A 15,230-nucleotide genomic window follows, 5' to 3' on the forward strand; every position below is an offset into this window, starting at 1 on the left:
GATTGGGAAAATAATTGATCGGGGAAATCTTGTTTGGGAAATCCACTGATTGGGAAATCCATTGATTGGGAAAATCATTGGTTGGGAAAATCACTGATTGGGAAAATCCATTTATTGGGAAAATCATTGATTGGGGAAATCCACTGATCCTTTTCCATCTATGCATATACCCAAAGAATCATGGAATCGTGGAATGCGTTGGGTTGAAATGAGACTTAAATCCCATCCCATCCCATCCCATCCCATCCCATCCCATCCCATCCCATCCCATCCCATCCCACCCCTGCCATGGCAGGGACACCTCCCACTGTCCCAGGCTGCTCCAACCCCAATGTCCAACCTGGCCTTGGGCACTGCCAGGGATCCAGGGGCAGCCACAGCTGCTCTAGCAATTCCAGCCCAGCCAGGAATTCCCAATTCCCAATATCCCATCCATCCCTCTGCCCTCTGTTCATGTGAATCCATTCCCTGTCCCTCCATCCCATGTCCCCAGTCCCTCTCCAGCTTTCCTGAAGAACTGGTGTTGGAGCACTTTGGCACAGTGGGAGGTGTCCCTGGCTTGGAATGGGATGGGATTTAAGGTCCTTTCCCACCCAAATCATTCCATGATTCTGTGATTACCAAAATAAGAAAACTGTCAGTAAAAAAAAAAAAAAAAAGAAATATGAATTCATTTCTCCTCCCAGATCCATCACAGACAGCCTCAAATCCCACAGATCAGAAATCTGGGAATATTCAAGGCTTGAGATAGTGGGAGGTGTCCCTGCCCATGGCAAGGCCAGGAATGGGATCTTAAAACTCCTCCCATCCCAAACCCTTCCATGATTCCATGGAATGCAGCTCCTCAGGGACTCTTGGATGAAGTGTTTGTTCCTGTGAGGGGTTAAGTTTCTTGGGAATTTCCCTGAGAAATCCAAGGTCTAATCCTGGGACACACACACACACACAAATCTCATGGTTTCCAAATCCAAAGTAATCCTGGCTTTTCTGCTGAGTTTTAGTCTCTGCCCATTTTCCAGCCCTAAAGTAATCCTGGTTTTTCTGCTGAGTTTTAGTCTCTGCCCATTTTCCGGACTTAAAGTAATCCTGGTTTTTGGTGCTTGCTCAGATCAGGTGGACCAAAACAGCAGGAAGTGCCTCTGACAGATTCCAAGATTCCAGTGTCTTCAACGAAACCCTGAGGATTTCCAACATCCAGAGACACCAGGGAGGTCGCTACTACTGCAAGGCTGAGAACGGCCTGGGCTCCCCGGCCATCAAATCCATCCGAGTGGACGTGTACTGTGAGTAAATCCATGGAATTCTTCCTTTGCTCCTTTGGGAATTCCCTACAATTGCTGTTGTTCCTGAGCAACGTTCGGCTCCCTGTCAATCCCGACTTTAATGGCGGATGCTGCGGGTTTGCGGAGTTTTTACGGATGGAGGAACATGAAGGGTTGGGAGTGGAAATGGGAAGGATTGGGATTGTAGTGGAAATGTGAAGGATTGGGATTGTAGGGAAAATGGGAAGGATTTGGATTGTGGTGGAAAATGTGATGGATTGGGATTGCAAGGAAAATGTTATGGATTGGGATTGCAAGGAAAATATGGTGGAATTGGATTGTAGTGGAAATGTGAAGCATTGGCATTGGAGTGGAAATGTGAAGGACTTGGGTTGTGGTGAAAAATGTGAAGGATTGGGATTGCAGGGAAAAATGTGAAGGGTTGGGATGGGAGTGGAAATGTGAGGGATTGGGATTGTAGGGAAAATGGGAAGGATTGGGATTGCAGGAATATATGAAGGATTTGAATTGTGGTAGAAAATGTGAAGGATTGGGATTGCAAGGAAAATGTGATGGAATTAGCATTGTAGTGGAAGTGTAAAGGATTAGGATTGGAATGGAAATGTGAAGGATTTGGATTGCTGTGAAAAATGTGAAAGATTTGGATTGCAGGGAAAATATGAAGGATTGGGATTGCAGTGGAAAATGTGAAGATTTGGATTGGAGTGAAAAATGTGAAGGATTGGGATTGGAGTGAAAAATATGAAGGATTTGGATCACAGGGAAAATGTGAAGAATTGGGATTGGAGTGGAAATGTGAAGGATTTGGATTGTAGGTAAAATGGGAAGGATTTGGATTTCAGGAATATATGAAGGATTTGGATTGTGGTGGAAAATGTGATGGATTGGGATTGCAAGGAAAATGTGATGGAATTAGCATTGTAGTGGAAGTGTAAAGGATTAGGATTGGAATGGAAATGTGAAGGATTTGGATTGCTGTGAAAAATGTGAAAGATTTGGATTGCAGGGAAAATATGAAGGATTGGGATTGCAGTGGAAAATGTGAAGATTTGGATTGGAGTGAAAAATGTGAAGGATTGGGATTGGAGTGAAAAATATGAAGGATTTGGATCACAGGGAAAATGTGAAGAATTGGGATTGGAGTGGAAATGTGAAGGATTTGGATTGTAGGTAAAATGGGAAGGATTTGGATTTCAGGAATATATGAAGGATTTGGATTGTGGTGGAAAATGTGATGGATTGGGATTGCAAGGAAAATGTGATGGAATTAACATTGTAGTGGAAATGTGAAGGGCTGGGATTGGAGTGGAAATGTGAAGGATTTGGGTTGCGGTGAAAAATCTGAAGGATTTGGATTGCAGTGAAGAATGTGAAGGGTTGGGATTGGAGTGGAAATGTGAAGGATTGGGATTGCAAGGAGAAAGAAAGTTCCTTTCAGAGTTTGCTCCTCAAGATCCTTCTGCTATCAGGAATTTTTAACTCAGGAATAAAGCTCACAGTTAATTACAGAGCCTCAATTCCACAGCATTACGTGGCTGTGAATTCAGATTTCATTTTCCTCCTGGAACAAGCTGCAGGAAAAGTTCCATGAGGTTCTTCGGATATGTTTTATGCTATTCCTTTCCTAAATTAAAACTGGCTCTAATGGCTGTGGTTAGATCAGCCTGAGACGAGCTGGTGTCAGATAAAATTCGGGATAATTGATGCCATAAATATCCCTGGAGTGCAAAGACAGCTCCTTTTCATGGCTCCAAAATTCCCTCTTTACAGGAATCTATAAACAGTCAGAGAAATAGGCCTGGCTTATAGAAAGAGCTGAGTTTAAGGCTTAAATTTGCTGTTCCTGACTGGAATACTCGGCTCCTGCCAATCCCTGGAAAATTCCCTGTATGGGGCTTGTTTTGAGGGCAGATCCTCGTGGAGGTGAGGAAGGGTTTGGTGGGGGTGGTCCAACCAGAAATGCAGAACTGTAGGAAAATAAAGGTTGGGAAAACGCCCAAGATCATCAAGCTTTGAATCCCCCCACTCCTGTTAAATCACATTTTGAGGGGTCCCCTTGTGGACATCTCCAGGCATGGGGATTCCAGCATTCCCTGGGGATTCTCTTCCAAAACCTGGCCACTCCTTCAGCGAAGAGTTTTGATTAATTCACAGAATGATTGAGGGTGGATTTTAAATCCCACCCATCCCACCCCATTCCATGGCAGGGACACCTCCCACTGTCCCAGGTGCTCCAACCCCAATGTCCAACCTGGCCTTGGGCACTGCCAGGGATCCAGGGGCAGCCACAGCTGCTCTGGGAATTCCATTCCAATCCCTCTCCACCCTCACAGCGAACAATTTCAAGGTCCCCCACTTGCATGACTCTACATTATTTTGGATAATTAAAGTAGCACTACTACTAAAATGCAGATTCTGGGCAGATTTTTCTTCGTCCTCCATCTCCAGCCCCATCCTTCTCCGTAGGACTCTGTAATTCCAGGCTCTGGAGATCATTCATGGATATCCAGGTGTAGCCAACCTGAGCCTTGCTCCTGGGTCCACCTTTTCCCCACAGCAATTTTAATGAACTGCTGGGGGTTAATTATCTTTGGGATCTGGATCCCAATTTGAAATCCAGCTAAAAAAACGACCTCAAAAACCTGGTAGATTTTGGGAAAGGAATTTTTGGCAGATTAGCAGGCAAATGCAATTATCCAAGGAGGAAAACCTTGGAATTCAGCTCCATTTCCATCCTGCAGCAACATTTTGGGTTGGATTCGTGCTGCTGGAGCAGGATTGAGGAGCAGCATCCCCATGGATGGGGTTTAGATGATCCCCTGAGGGTCTTTTCCGAGCTGGGTGGGATTTTAGCTTCTGCTCCAGGAATGGGTTGGGAATTCCATCCAGTGAGCAGAAAGACTTCACTTGTCGGGGTTTAGGCTTGGCTCTAATTGTTCCAGGCAGGTTGATTTTCCTCTTTGATTTGTCATCTTTATTCTCCTCCCAGGAGTTCCTTCCACAACCTCCCTTTTTCCTCATCCCCTCACTGTTATTTATGGCCTCCAGTCCTGGTTTTACTTTTATTTCTCTTCCCTAAAATATTTTTTTTTTGGGGGGGTGGGGAAATTTCTGTAATTTGCATTCTGCTGGAGTCAGACTGAGGGGAAATGGGATTTTTTTAGAGCAGGGATTGTAGGGCAGCACTGGAGAGGCTCCTGCTCTGGAATTTTTATGGGATAGAGTTTAAGGCTGGAAAAGAAATAGGAGCCTTGGAAGAATAACAGGATAGGAGGGAGGAAACCTGGCACTTGCTGTTATCCTGGAATCAAGGAATGCTTTGGGATTGAAGGGACCTTAAATCCCATCCAGTCCCTGCAGGGACATTTCCCACTATCCCATCTTGACCCAGCCTGGTCTGGGACACTTCCAGGGATCCAGGGGCAGTCACAGCTGCTCTGGGAATTCCATCCCATGATCCCAAATCTCCTCTTTTCCTGCTAAAGACCATTCCCTGTGTCCTGTCCCTCCACCCCCAGTCCCTCTCCAGCTCTCCTGTAGCCTCTTTAGGTCCTGGAAGGGCTCTGAGCTCTCCCTGGAGCCTTTTCCATGTAAACAATCCCAATTGTCCCAAGGTTTCCTCACAGGAGAAGTGCTCCAAGCCTCTGATCATCCCCAGCACCCGCTGTGCACTCCCTTGCTTATTATAAATGAAGAAATAACCAACTCTTTCCTTTTTTCCTCTATTCAAATATTTTTATTCTCCCTTTAGACCATTTAAAATCCAAAATTAAGCAGGGAGAGAGCAGTGGGGTCTTACCAGGAGCCCCTCCTCGTTATTTACTCTCAATTAATTCCGCATTTCCCTTTTAACAGGGATTTATTTAAACCTTTTAAGGAGCCTCTGGAAAAAATTCACTAAGTGGAGACGGATGTGCTCTAAAACTACACTTTCCTAACCCAGATTGTTCTTCATTAATTCCACAAAATTAAGTTTCTGTCCTTTAAGAAGTGGAGGAACAAGCATTAATTAGGTTTGGGATTATGAAACAAATAATTACTGACTTAAGATGTTAATACTCCCAATTTGTAACAATTATTCCACGCCGATCATGTCAGGTGGCCTTTGGCATCAATGCCTGTTTTTCCTGGCTTGGGAAATCCATTTTTCCTGCTTTTTTTTTTTTTTAATGGAAAAATGTTGCAGGTACAGAGGGAATTAATAACCCAAAAATTACTGTTAAAAATCTCAGTCCCTGCAGTGTCAGAGTGCCTTTAAACCTTGTTTATTCCACATTTTTTTTTTTTTTTTTAGTGGGTGCTCCTGATCCATCTGGATTTTCCAGCACGGTGGGGTTCCAAAGGAAACTCGGGAAGAGCCTGATGGAAGTGGGAATAAAAATGCTTTCAATGACTCCATGTCTTGATTCGAGTGTACTTGATTTAATGATAATGATCTGGAATTTTTTAATCAACTCTGATTGCATTTTTCATGGAATTTCATTTTGGAATTGACCATGCCACTGGATTATTTTCCCTCTTTTTTCTCACAGCTCTGTCTGTGTTTCAGGGTTGATTTTTTTTTCTTTGCTGCTCTATTAAAAATCAATTTAATTACTTGATTTTTTCCCCCCTTGAAATAGTCTGATCATGGAGCTTTGAGGAATCCTCTCTCTGCCCAAGTTCCTCTCTTCAGCTGCTTCATTTTCCAAAAAAAACCCAATCAGTCTGGTTTTTCCCCAAACTGAATTGGGTTTCCTTCCATTTCCAGCTATTTTTATTCTTTATATTTATATTCCCTGGAGCCAAAAGAGCTCTGCTGTACTGATTTCCCTCACGAGGTGCTTACAGCCAATAATAATATTTTATATATTATAAATATAATTTAAATTATTTATTATTAAACCTTTTTATTTTATTTTTTTTATTTAAAATGCTATTATTTATTTTAAATTATAACTATTAAATGGGGTTTTTTTGGAGAAATTAAATGTTTTTTTTCTTGTTACATCTTGTCCAGCAAACCCAGACCCTGAGTTATTTTTCCAGTGTGGAAGTGTTTCCTGTTGGACTTTACTTTGCCCTTTAATTAATTCATTAAAATTAATTTAATTATTCTTTTCTCTACCTTTTAATTAATTCATTTTTGTTGCTTTTTAATTCTTTAATATTGATTAAAAACATGAGAGTGGGCTAGGATCCTGTACTCTGGTCATTGGGATTCTGAGTGTGGGAGTAAACAAAATCCTTCCTGCAAAGTGATCCCAGAAATTCCCATTGTTCCAGGACTTTTCCAGTGTTTCAGGCCGTGCCTGGGGCAGTTGGGTGCTGGGAACCTCTGCTGGGAATTCAGGGCTGTGCCTTGTTCTGTGTGAGTGTCTGACTCCTGATAATTGGGAAAATCATTGATTGGGAAATCCACTGATTGGAAAAATCATGGACTGGGAAAATCCATTTATTGGGAAAATCATTGATTGGGAAATCCATTGACTGGGAAAATCATTGGTTGGGAAAATCATTGATTGGAAAAATCATTGATGGGGAAAATCCATTTATTGGGAAAATCATTGATTGGGAAAATCATTGATTGGGTAATCCACTGATTGGAAAAATCATGGATTGGGAAAATCCATTTATTGGGAAAATCATTGACTGGGAAAATCCATTGATTGGGAAAATCACTGATCCTTTTCCATCTGTTTATATGCCCAAAGAATCATGGAATCATGGAAAGCGTTGGGTTGAAATGAGACTTAAATCCCATCCCATCCCATCCCATCCCATCCCATCCCATCCCATCCCATCCCATCCCATCCCATCCCATCCCATCCCATCCCATCCCATCCCATCCCATCCCATCCCATCCCTGCCATGGCAGGGACTCCTCCTACTGTCCCAGACTGCTCCAACCCCAATGTCCAACCTGGCCTTAGACAATTCCAGAGATCCAGGGACATCCAAAGGCGTTGAAAACCTGTTCCAGTACCTCATCACCCTCTGAATAAAGGATTCCCAATTCCCAATATCCCATCCATCCCTGCCCTCTGTCCATGTGAAGCCATTCCCTGTGTCCTGTCCCTCCATCCCTTGTCCCCAATCCCTCTCCAGCTCTCCTGGAGCCCCTTCAGACCCTGCCAGGGTCTCTGAGCTCTCCCTGGAGCTTTCTCTTCCCAGCCTGGCTCCATGAATCCCTCTGGATCTCTCCAGCAGCTCCTGATGCTGGAGCCAGAGCTGGAGCAACTCTGCAGGTGGGGTCTCACCTGAGCAGGGCAGAGGGGAGAATCTCACACTGATGGATCAGCCCAGGGCACAATTCCAGGTCATGTCCAGCCTCTTCTCCACCAACACTCCCAATCCTTCACCTCAGGGCTGCTCCCATCCCTATGGAAGTGGAGCAGTGTCCTGGGTCTTGTTTGTTGTGTTAGTGCTAAAATCCTCTCTGCATCCTGGAGGTTCCGGTGCTAATCCAGCCTCAGAAACGATGGGAATTGGTTCAGTTTGGTGTCCTTGGAGAAGGAAAACCCTCCTGTAGTGCTGCACCCCCTGTGCCACCCCCTGGTGTCACCAGGACCTGCTCGCGGTTTAAACCTGGTGGATTTATAACATCGTTAAAAGAGGGGAGAAAATGTTTTCTCCAGAAAATCCCATCACCTAGAGCTCATTATATTTTTCCTTTTGGAATTCTGTCGTAGCCTGAGCGCTCAGGGAAGCATCACAGGCTGGAGCTGTGTGGGGATTGTTGATACTGAGGTCGTTTGCTTTGTCCTTTTGTCTTGGAGTGTGTTAACAACCTCCTGGCAGGGCTCTGATCTTCCCGAAATTCCATTGGAAATCGATGGAAGCTCCTCAGGGGGCTTCCAGGGTCACGCTCTCCATCGTGGGAACAAGGAGGGAACATTTACTTCCTTCCAGCAGCTGGAAATGCTGCTTGTTTTCAGTACCAGGGCTGTTCTGCACATACAGCACTGCAGGTGCCGAATAAATCTCTTTGAAAGGCTTGGAGAGGGGAAAATAGCTCACATGGAGCTGGGAATAACTTGATTCTCATCTTTCCAGCTTGGTTAGAGCTGTTGTGTGTCCACAGTGGACGTTTCCCATTGTGTAGGATGCAAGAAATGGAAAAATTAATTGAATTTTTGGGGTTTATATCCCACACAAAGCATTTAAAAGCTGCCTTGATAGAGAAGCTGTGACTGTTTCATCCCTGGAAGTGTTCTAGGCCAGGCCGGAGGGAGTTTGGAGCACGCTGGAATAGTGGAAGGTGTCTCTACCCATGGCAGAGATAGCACTGGATGGGCTTTAAATTCCTTCTTTCTGACCCAAACCGTTCTGGAATTCTGTGAATTATTGAGAATAAATCTGATGAGGAGCAGCTGAAGGAGCTGGGAAGGGAACAGAGTTGGGAATGGGCTGGAGAATTCCTGAGGGAGCTGGGAAGGGGCTGAGCCTGGAGAAAAGGAGGCTCAGGGGGGACCTTGTGGCTCTGCACAACTCCCTGACAGGAGGGGACAGCCGGGGGGGATTTGGGATTTGGGATCTGCTGCAGGGAACAGGGACAGGAGCAGAGGGAACGGCCTCAGGCTGGGCCAGGGCAGGCTCAGGGTGGCCACAGCAGGAATTTCTCCATGGAAAGGGTGCTCAGGGATTGGAAGTGCCCAGGGAGGTTTGGAGTGCCCATCCCTGGAGGTGTCTCAGGAATTCCTGGCACTCAGAGCTCTGGGACAAGGTGGGGATCGGGCACAGCTGGGGACTCAATGATCCTAAATTCTTTTCCAACCTCAGGGATTCCGTGGTTGAAATCTTGTGCTGGGTCAAGAAGGGAAAACAACATGGAAAACACGGGAGTTTCACATTTAAGGATAACTCAGGAGCTGGAAAACTCCAGCTCAGCGATGCGTCACCGCTGTCTCTGCTCTGCCCGCTGGGATGAAGCCGTTCCCAGCCCTTTCCCAGATGTGTTTTATTCTTATCCTGCCTGCTCTGAACATCTGAAGACAAAGGCCGCTAATTATCAAATGAAATCAGCAAACTGTGCAGGCCCAGCAGCTGGGAGGAGATGATCCAGCAAATCCAGCCTGGATCCCGCCGAGCTGTTCGTGCCTGTGACTCCTGGAGCTCAGGTCAGGGCTGGTGGGATGGCGATCCATGATTCTCACTCCCACACAGCTCAGTGCCTTTGGAATTCTGCACGAGGAGGATTTTAACAGCATCTGCCACACTCCGTGTGCCTCCACTCCACCATGATGATGCAATTCCCAGGGAATTTGGATTAGACCCATTTTGATCAGCTTAGGTTGAGTTTTCCGTTTGTTCGGGAGCTTAGGGATGTGTGAGGGGAATTCTTCCAATCCAGTGTTTGCCATGCCTGGGTTTTAGGGAGTGTTTGGTTCAATTCAGAGGTTAAAGACTGAGAAATTGAACCTGATGATGGCACAAGCCTCCATGGGAAATATCTTTCTGTAATTATTTTTAGGTTGATTAAGAGACTTTAACCGTGTGGCAGTACCCATGATAACTTCAGTTTGATTTAAAGAATGATTAATCTGTTGGCTCCTCATAATTTCATCAACCTAAAATGAGCATTTTAGGGATATTTTTTTCTCCTTCTTGTATAACAGTGAAGGGATTTATCTTGTTGAGCTTCCCAGTGTTAAATCTTTATAGGCTTATTTTTGTGCAGCACTGGAATTGATTGAATCTGGAATGGTTTGGGATGGAAGAGACCTTAAATCTCATCCCATCCCATCCCATCCCATCCCATCCCATCCCATCCCATCCCATCCCATCCCATCCCATCCCATCCCATCCCATCCCATCCCATCCCTGCCATGGCAGAGAGACCTTCCATGTCCCAGGCTGCTCCTAACCTCATCCACCTTGGCTTTGGACACTTCCAGGGATCCAGGGGCTTCTCTCGGTGACGATTCCAAGCCCTTTTTTTCCCTCCCAGCCTTCCAAGCTTCTGGGAAAGAACAACCACCCCCAGCCACCCACGTGCACAGAGCTTTAAGGAGGGGGTTTTTAAATCCTGTTGAGAAAATTGAATATCAGTTAGTGCTGATTCAATCAGAGTTGAAGCCAGAATTCTGAAGAATTTCCATAAGCATCAGGGTCAGTTGGCTTTAAACAACCTGGCTAAAGGCAGGGAATTTTGGAGTTTCCCTGCAATATCCCTGTAGAATGCCTCATCCAAGCACCGTGTTTTTCCTGCTTTTTCTCTTTTCCAGCTCTCACATGGCCTGAGCAAAGCCCAGCCTTATGTAACTACCCAGTCACACCGGGAATGTGCAGGGAAATCTCCCAAAATTTGGACGCATTCTTTGCCCTCCTGGTAGTGCTTCTGCCTTTGCTTTGGTGCAGCTGTCGGGATCTTTCCAGCACTGCTGTTGGAAAAAAAATCCATCAGGTTCTGCAGATGGAAATTTTCCATTAATTGACCATGACGAAATGCTTTGGCAGAGGCTTTGCTGCAGTTCCATTCCCAACTTGGATTTCTTGGAGCTTCTCGATATTCCTATCAAAATGCATCCCTTGCCATAGTTCAGTGCTTGCTTGGAAGGGATTAGCTGGAAAGGGACAAGGGATGGAGGGACAGGACACAGAGAATGACTTCCACTGCCAGAGGGCAGGGATGGATGGGATCTTGGGAACTGGGAATTCCTGGCTGGGCTGGAATTGCCAGAGCAGCTGTGGCTGCCCCTGGATCCCTGGCAGTGCCCAAGGCCAGGTTGGACATTGGGCTTGGAGCACCTGGGACAGTGGGAGGTGTCCCTGCCATGGCTGGGGTGGGATGGGATTTAAGATCCCTTTGATCCCAAACCAGTCCAGGATCCAGCATGGACCTGTTCCAAGAGAACCTGTTCCAAGATTGGATAAGCAGGCGATGACATCACATCTCCTGGAATCATGGAGTAATTCGGAATCATTAATCTCAAATGACCTCTTGTCCAACCCCCTGTTCAAACCTGGGCCATGTTCAAGGTCAGATTCCTCAGGACTGTGTCCAGCCAAGCTTTGGATGTCTCCAAGTATCCCACAGCCCCTCTGGACACTTGTCTGATTGCACAGGGAATTGGTTTTCCTTATATCCAGGAGAAATTTCTCTTGGTGCATCTGTGACCTCATGGTCCTTTCCTCTGCACCTCCAGGAAGAGCTTTTCATCTTCTCTAGAACTTCCTGGTAGCAAGCTGAAGACAGAAATTCCATCTGCTCTTCATCCCAGCTTTGCCTTAATCTTCGTCTTCTCCAGGAGTTCCTGCTTGGCATTTGAAGACAGAAATTGGATTTTCCCTCCATCCAACCATCTCCAGGTTGGCCAAACCCAGCTCCCTCAGGATCTGGATGGCCTCCAGTCACCTTGGTGTCCTCCCCTGCATTGTTCCAGTTTATCCACGTCTGGAGCTGGACAGGGCATTCAGGAATTTGTCACACAGCAATAGGTTGGATGAGAAGGAATTTTCCCCTGGAAACAGCTCCCCTGCTCTTGCAGCCAGGGATGGAGGTGGTTTCAGTCCTGGTTTCAGTCCTGGTTTCAGTCCCGGTATCAGTCCTGGTTCCAGGTTTTAAGAGATTTCCTGCGCCTTGTCTTAAGTAACTTCACAAAAATGAATTTTGACCTCTTGGGTCTTTTATCCAAGGATTCACCTTCATCCAAGGGTCGGGGATTGGAAGAACATCCCTGGATTCAGTGATGGAGCTCATGGCCCCTTGTTTGCCATCCAGGGATGTGCTTCAATGGGGATAACTGGGGAATCACTGTGGGAAACATTCTGTTCTCCGGAAAAACTTGGGAGCAGCTGTTTGACCCTGAAAATTGCAGTGAGTTGATTTTCTGCTTTTTATTTTCAACTTCATGAGGAGAAGCCAGAATTTCTGAGCACTCTCAACCCCTTTCAAGCGCTGCCGTGATTTCAAGTAACCTTTTGAAGAAAACTTAAATCTCATTAGGAAATGCCATCCTAATTTGGAGCAGCAGATCCATCATTTGCTTCTGTAGGCTTAAATCAAATGTTTTGGATGGGAGAATGAAGGTAACATTTATTAAAAAACCCATATTTTTGCCCCATTATGAGGTATTATTGCTGGAGTTGTTGGGAATTTTGGAAGAGGTTTTGTTTCTAATTAATCAAGAGACTCTCCAGCTTCACTCTTCTTATGCAAATAGAAATGCAGCAGCTCAAGATGAATTTTTAGTCTTTAGATGAATTTTTAGTCTTTAGGCTTGGCCTTTCTTTCTGGAAATTGCTTTTCAACGTGGAGTTTTGATGTGTTTTAATCTATTTATTTTATTAACAAAGTTCTTCCTTAAGAATTCCATGGATTGTCAAGCTTTGGAAGAGGCTGCTCAGGGAAGGGGTGGAGTCAGCACCACTGGAAAACTTCAACCAGTTGTGGATGTTATTTTGAGGCTGTGGTTTAATGGTGGTGGTTGATGAATGTGGTAGTGGTTGATGGCTGGATTTGGTGATCTCAGGGTGCTTTTCCAACCTCAGCAATTCCAGGAATCTCCACCTTTGCAGAGGGATTTTGAGGGTGCCTTTGACAGTTTCCTTTTGGTCAAGCGAAGATTTAAGAACCTCATTCTCCATTTCACTGAAATTTGGCCTCATTTGGTAATTACTCACATCAGACTTTGCACAAAAAAGGTTAAATTTGGGGATAAGGGAATAATTAACCCCTGTCCAAAGGTTTTTAAAGGTTTTTAAGGAACAAGCAGTGCTGAGAAAGTTCTGGAATGGTTGCAGCCAAGGCTGAGTTGTGCGTGGAATGTTGGGCTCCTGTGTGCTTGGAGGGCACACCTAGAATGCTGAGTCCAGGATTCCAGCACAAGGAAAACATGGAATTGTTGGAGAGGAGGTCACAGAGATGCTCCGAGGGCTGGAGCTGCTCTGGAGCCAGGCTGGGAGAGCTGGGAATGTTCACCTGGAGAGCAGAAGGATCCAGGGAGAGCTGAGGGTACCTAAAGAGGCTCCAGGAGAGCTGGAGAGGGACTGGGGACAAGGCATGGAGGGACAGGACACAGGGAATGGCTTCCCATGGACAGAGGGCAGGGATGGATGGGATGTTGGGAATTCCTGGCTGGGCTGGAATTGCCAGGGCAGCTGTGGCTGCCCCTGGATCCCTGGCAGTGCCCAAGGCCAGGTCGGATCACTGTGGGATAGTGGGAGACATCCTTGCCATGGCAGGGGTGGAATGGGATGAACTTCAATGTTCTTCCCACCAAAACTGTTAGTTTTCAGGGATGGAGGGACAGGAGAAGGGTGAATGACTTGCAGCTGGATAGAGCCAGGATTGATGGGATATTGGGAAAGAATTCCTGGCTGTGAGAGCAGTCATTTGGAAGCTGTGATTTTTTAACCAGTACTTGGACAAAACTTCCTTTGCATTCCTTGTTTTTCCTTTTTCCATTTCTTTCCTTCCTCAATAAAATCATCCCTCCAGACAAATCCCAGAAAAACCCCTAGACTAGGAATCTCCTTCTTCCTGGTGGGATAAAGCCCAAATTAATTACTTTGATATCCTCATATTCCAAGGGTTGTTGTATTTTTATTCCCTGTGGAAGCCGATTCCTCGTTGTGGGCATCTCATTTTCTTGGAGCCGCTGCAGTGGGAGTAATTATCTGATATCTGTATTTTAATCAAGAGAAATGTGTTCCAAAGCCTGGGATGAATTTACCTGCTGGAAGTTAAACGCCTGTAACTAAAAGCAGGGAATCTGCATTAAATTGCTGCCTTAAATTGCAGCTCTAAAAGCAAACAGCTGCGTGCACATGATCCACGGACTCCTGGATCCTGCCATTTGGATGCAAATCAGGCTGTCTATTTATTGCCAAAGCTTTATAATTTTGTGGAAAAGAGTTAGAAGAAACAAGGAGTAAAGCTGCGAACCAGACGAAACTGCGGCAATCATCGCACTACAATAGAAATATGATTGACATTAGCATGAGATTGGCGGCGTTGTTCTGCCTCAGAATGGGAGTTTTGAAGGAGATCCAGTTGAGGAGAAGGAAATAAATCCTAAACCTGACTTTTGGTGCAAAATTCCTAAAATCTGAGGCTTTCCGAGCTGTTTTGTCTCTATTTTACCTTTCACTAGTTATGAGGCGCGGCAGGAAATTCCCGGCGCCGCGCCGTTGTCGAGTCTACTAAAGCCTGGCTTAAACTGGGTTTTTCCTGCCTGTTTTTTTTTTTTTTTTTCCCCTAGATTTGGATGATCCCATAGTCACAGTCCACCAGAGCATCGGGGAAGCCAAGGAGCAGTTTTATTATGAGAAGACCGTGTTCCTCAGGTGCGTGGCCAACTCCAACCCTCCCGTGCGCTACAGCTGGCGCCGCGGCCAGGAGGTGCTGCTGCAGGGCTCCGACAAGGGAGTGGAGATCTACGAGCCCTTCTTTACCCAGGTAGGACTCAAAATCAGGGATTTTTTCCATCTTGAGGTTTTTTTTAATGGGATCTGCACGCTGGGTTTGTGGGGTGGGGATTGGGCATGGCCTCCAGATTATGATGGCGCCCCTGGGTGTTGTCAATAGATTTTCTGATATAAATATATTTAAATTTTGGTTAAAATATAAATTATTAAACTATGAGCGAGTGGTGTCTGTGGGAGGCCTTGTGAAGCGGTTTTTATTGGTTCCTGCAATCCCAAACTTCTGATTTGATTCCTGTTTCCTCATGCTTCCCCATCCAACTCAGCAATTCCGCACTCAGCCTAAATCACAGCCTTAAAAATCTCTTTATGTAGATTAAATTTGAGGAAAAAAATCTTTATGGAAGAGATACAGGCTGCCCAGAAGCAGGGTGACATCTCCATCCCTGTAAGTGTTCAAAAATAATGTGGATGTGGCACTTGAGGCCATGGATTAATGGAGAACATGGTGGTGGTTGATGGTTGAAGATCTCAGAGAGCTTTTCCAACATTAAAAATTCCATTATTCCACACCCTATGGGAACTCCCCATGTTGGTTTT

The 15,230-nt window shown here is 45.5% G+C and overlaps 1 protein-coding gene across 1 annotated transcript in view; it reads left to right on the forward strand.

Moving 5' to 3' along the window:
• MDGA2 (MAM domain containing glycosylphosphatidylinositol anchor 2) overlaps window positions 1-15,230 on the forward strand; it is a 296,154-nt gene that overhangs the window by 168,325 nt on the left and 112,599 nt on the right. The window contains exons 6-7 of the mRNA XM_062495446.1: window positions 1,109-1,283; window positions 14,468-14,664. Coding sequence (XP_062351430.1) covers window positions 1,109-1,283; window positions 14,468-14,664 — 372 coding nt within the window. The remainder of the gene's footprint in view (window positions 1-1,108; window positions 1,284-14,467; window positions 14,665-15,230) is intronic.

This window comes from Cinclus cinclus, chromosome 6, assembly GCF_963662255.1.
Source record: "Cinclus cinclus chromosome 6, bCinCin1.1, whole genome shotgun sequence".
In the NCBI taxonomy this organism is placed as follows: domain Eukaryota; kingdom Metazoa; phylum Chordata; class Aves; order Passeriformes; family Cinclidae; genus Cinclus; species Cinclus cinclus.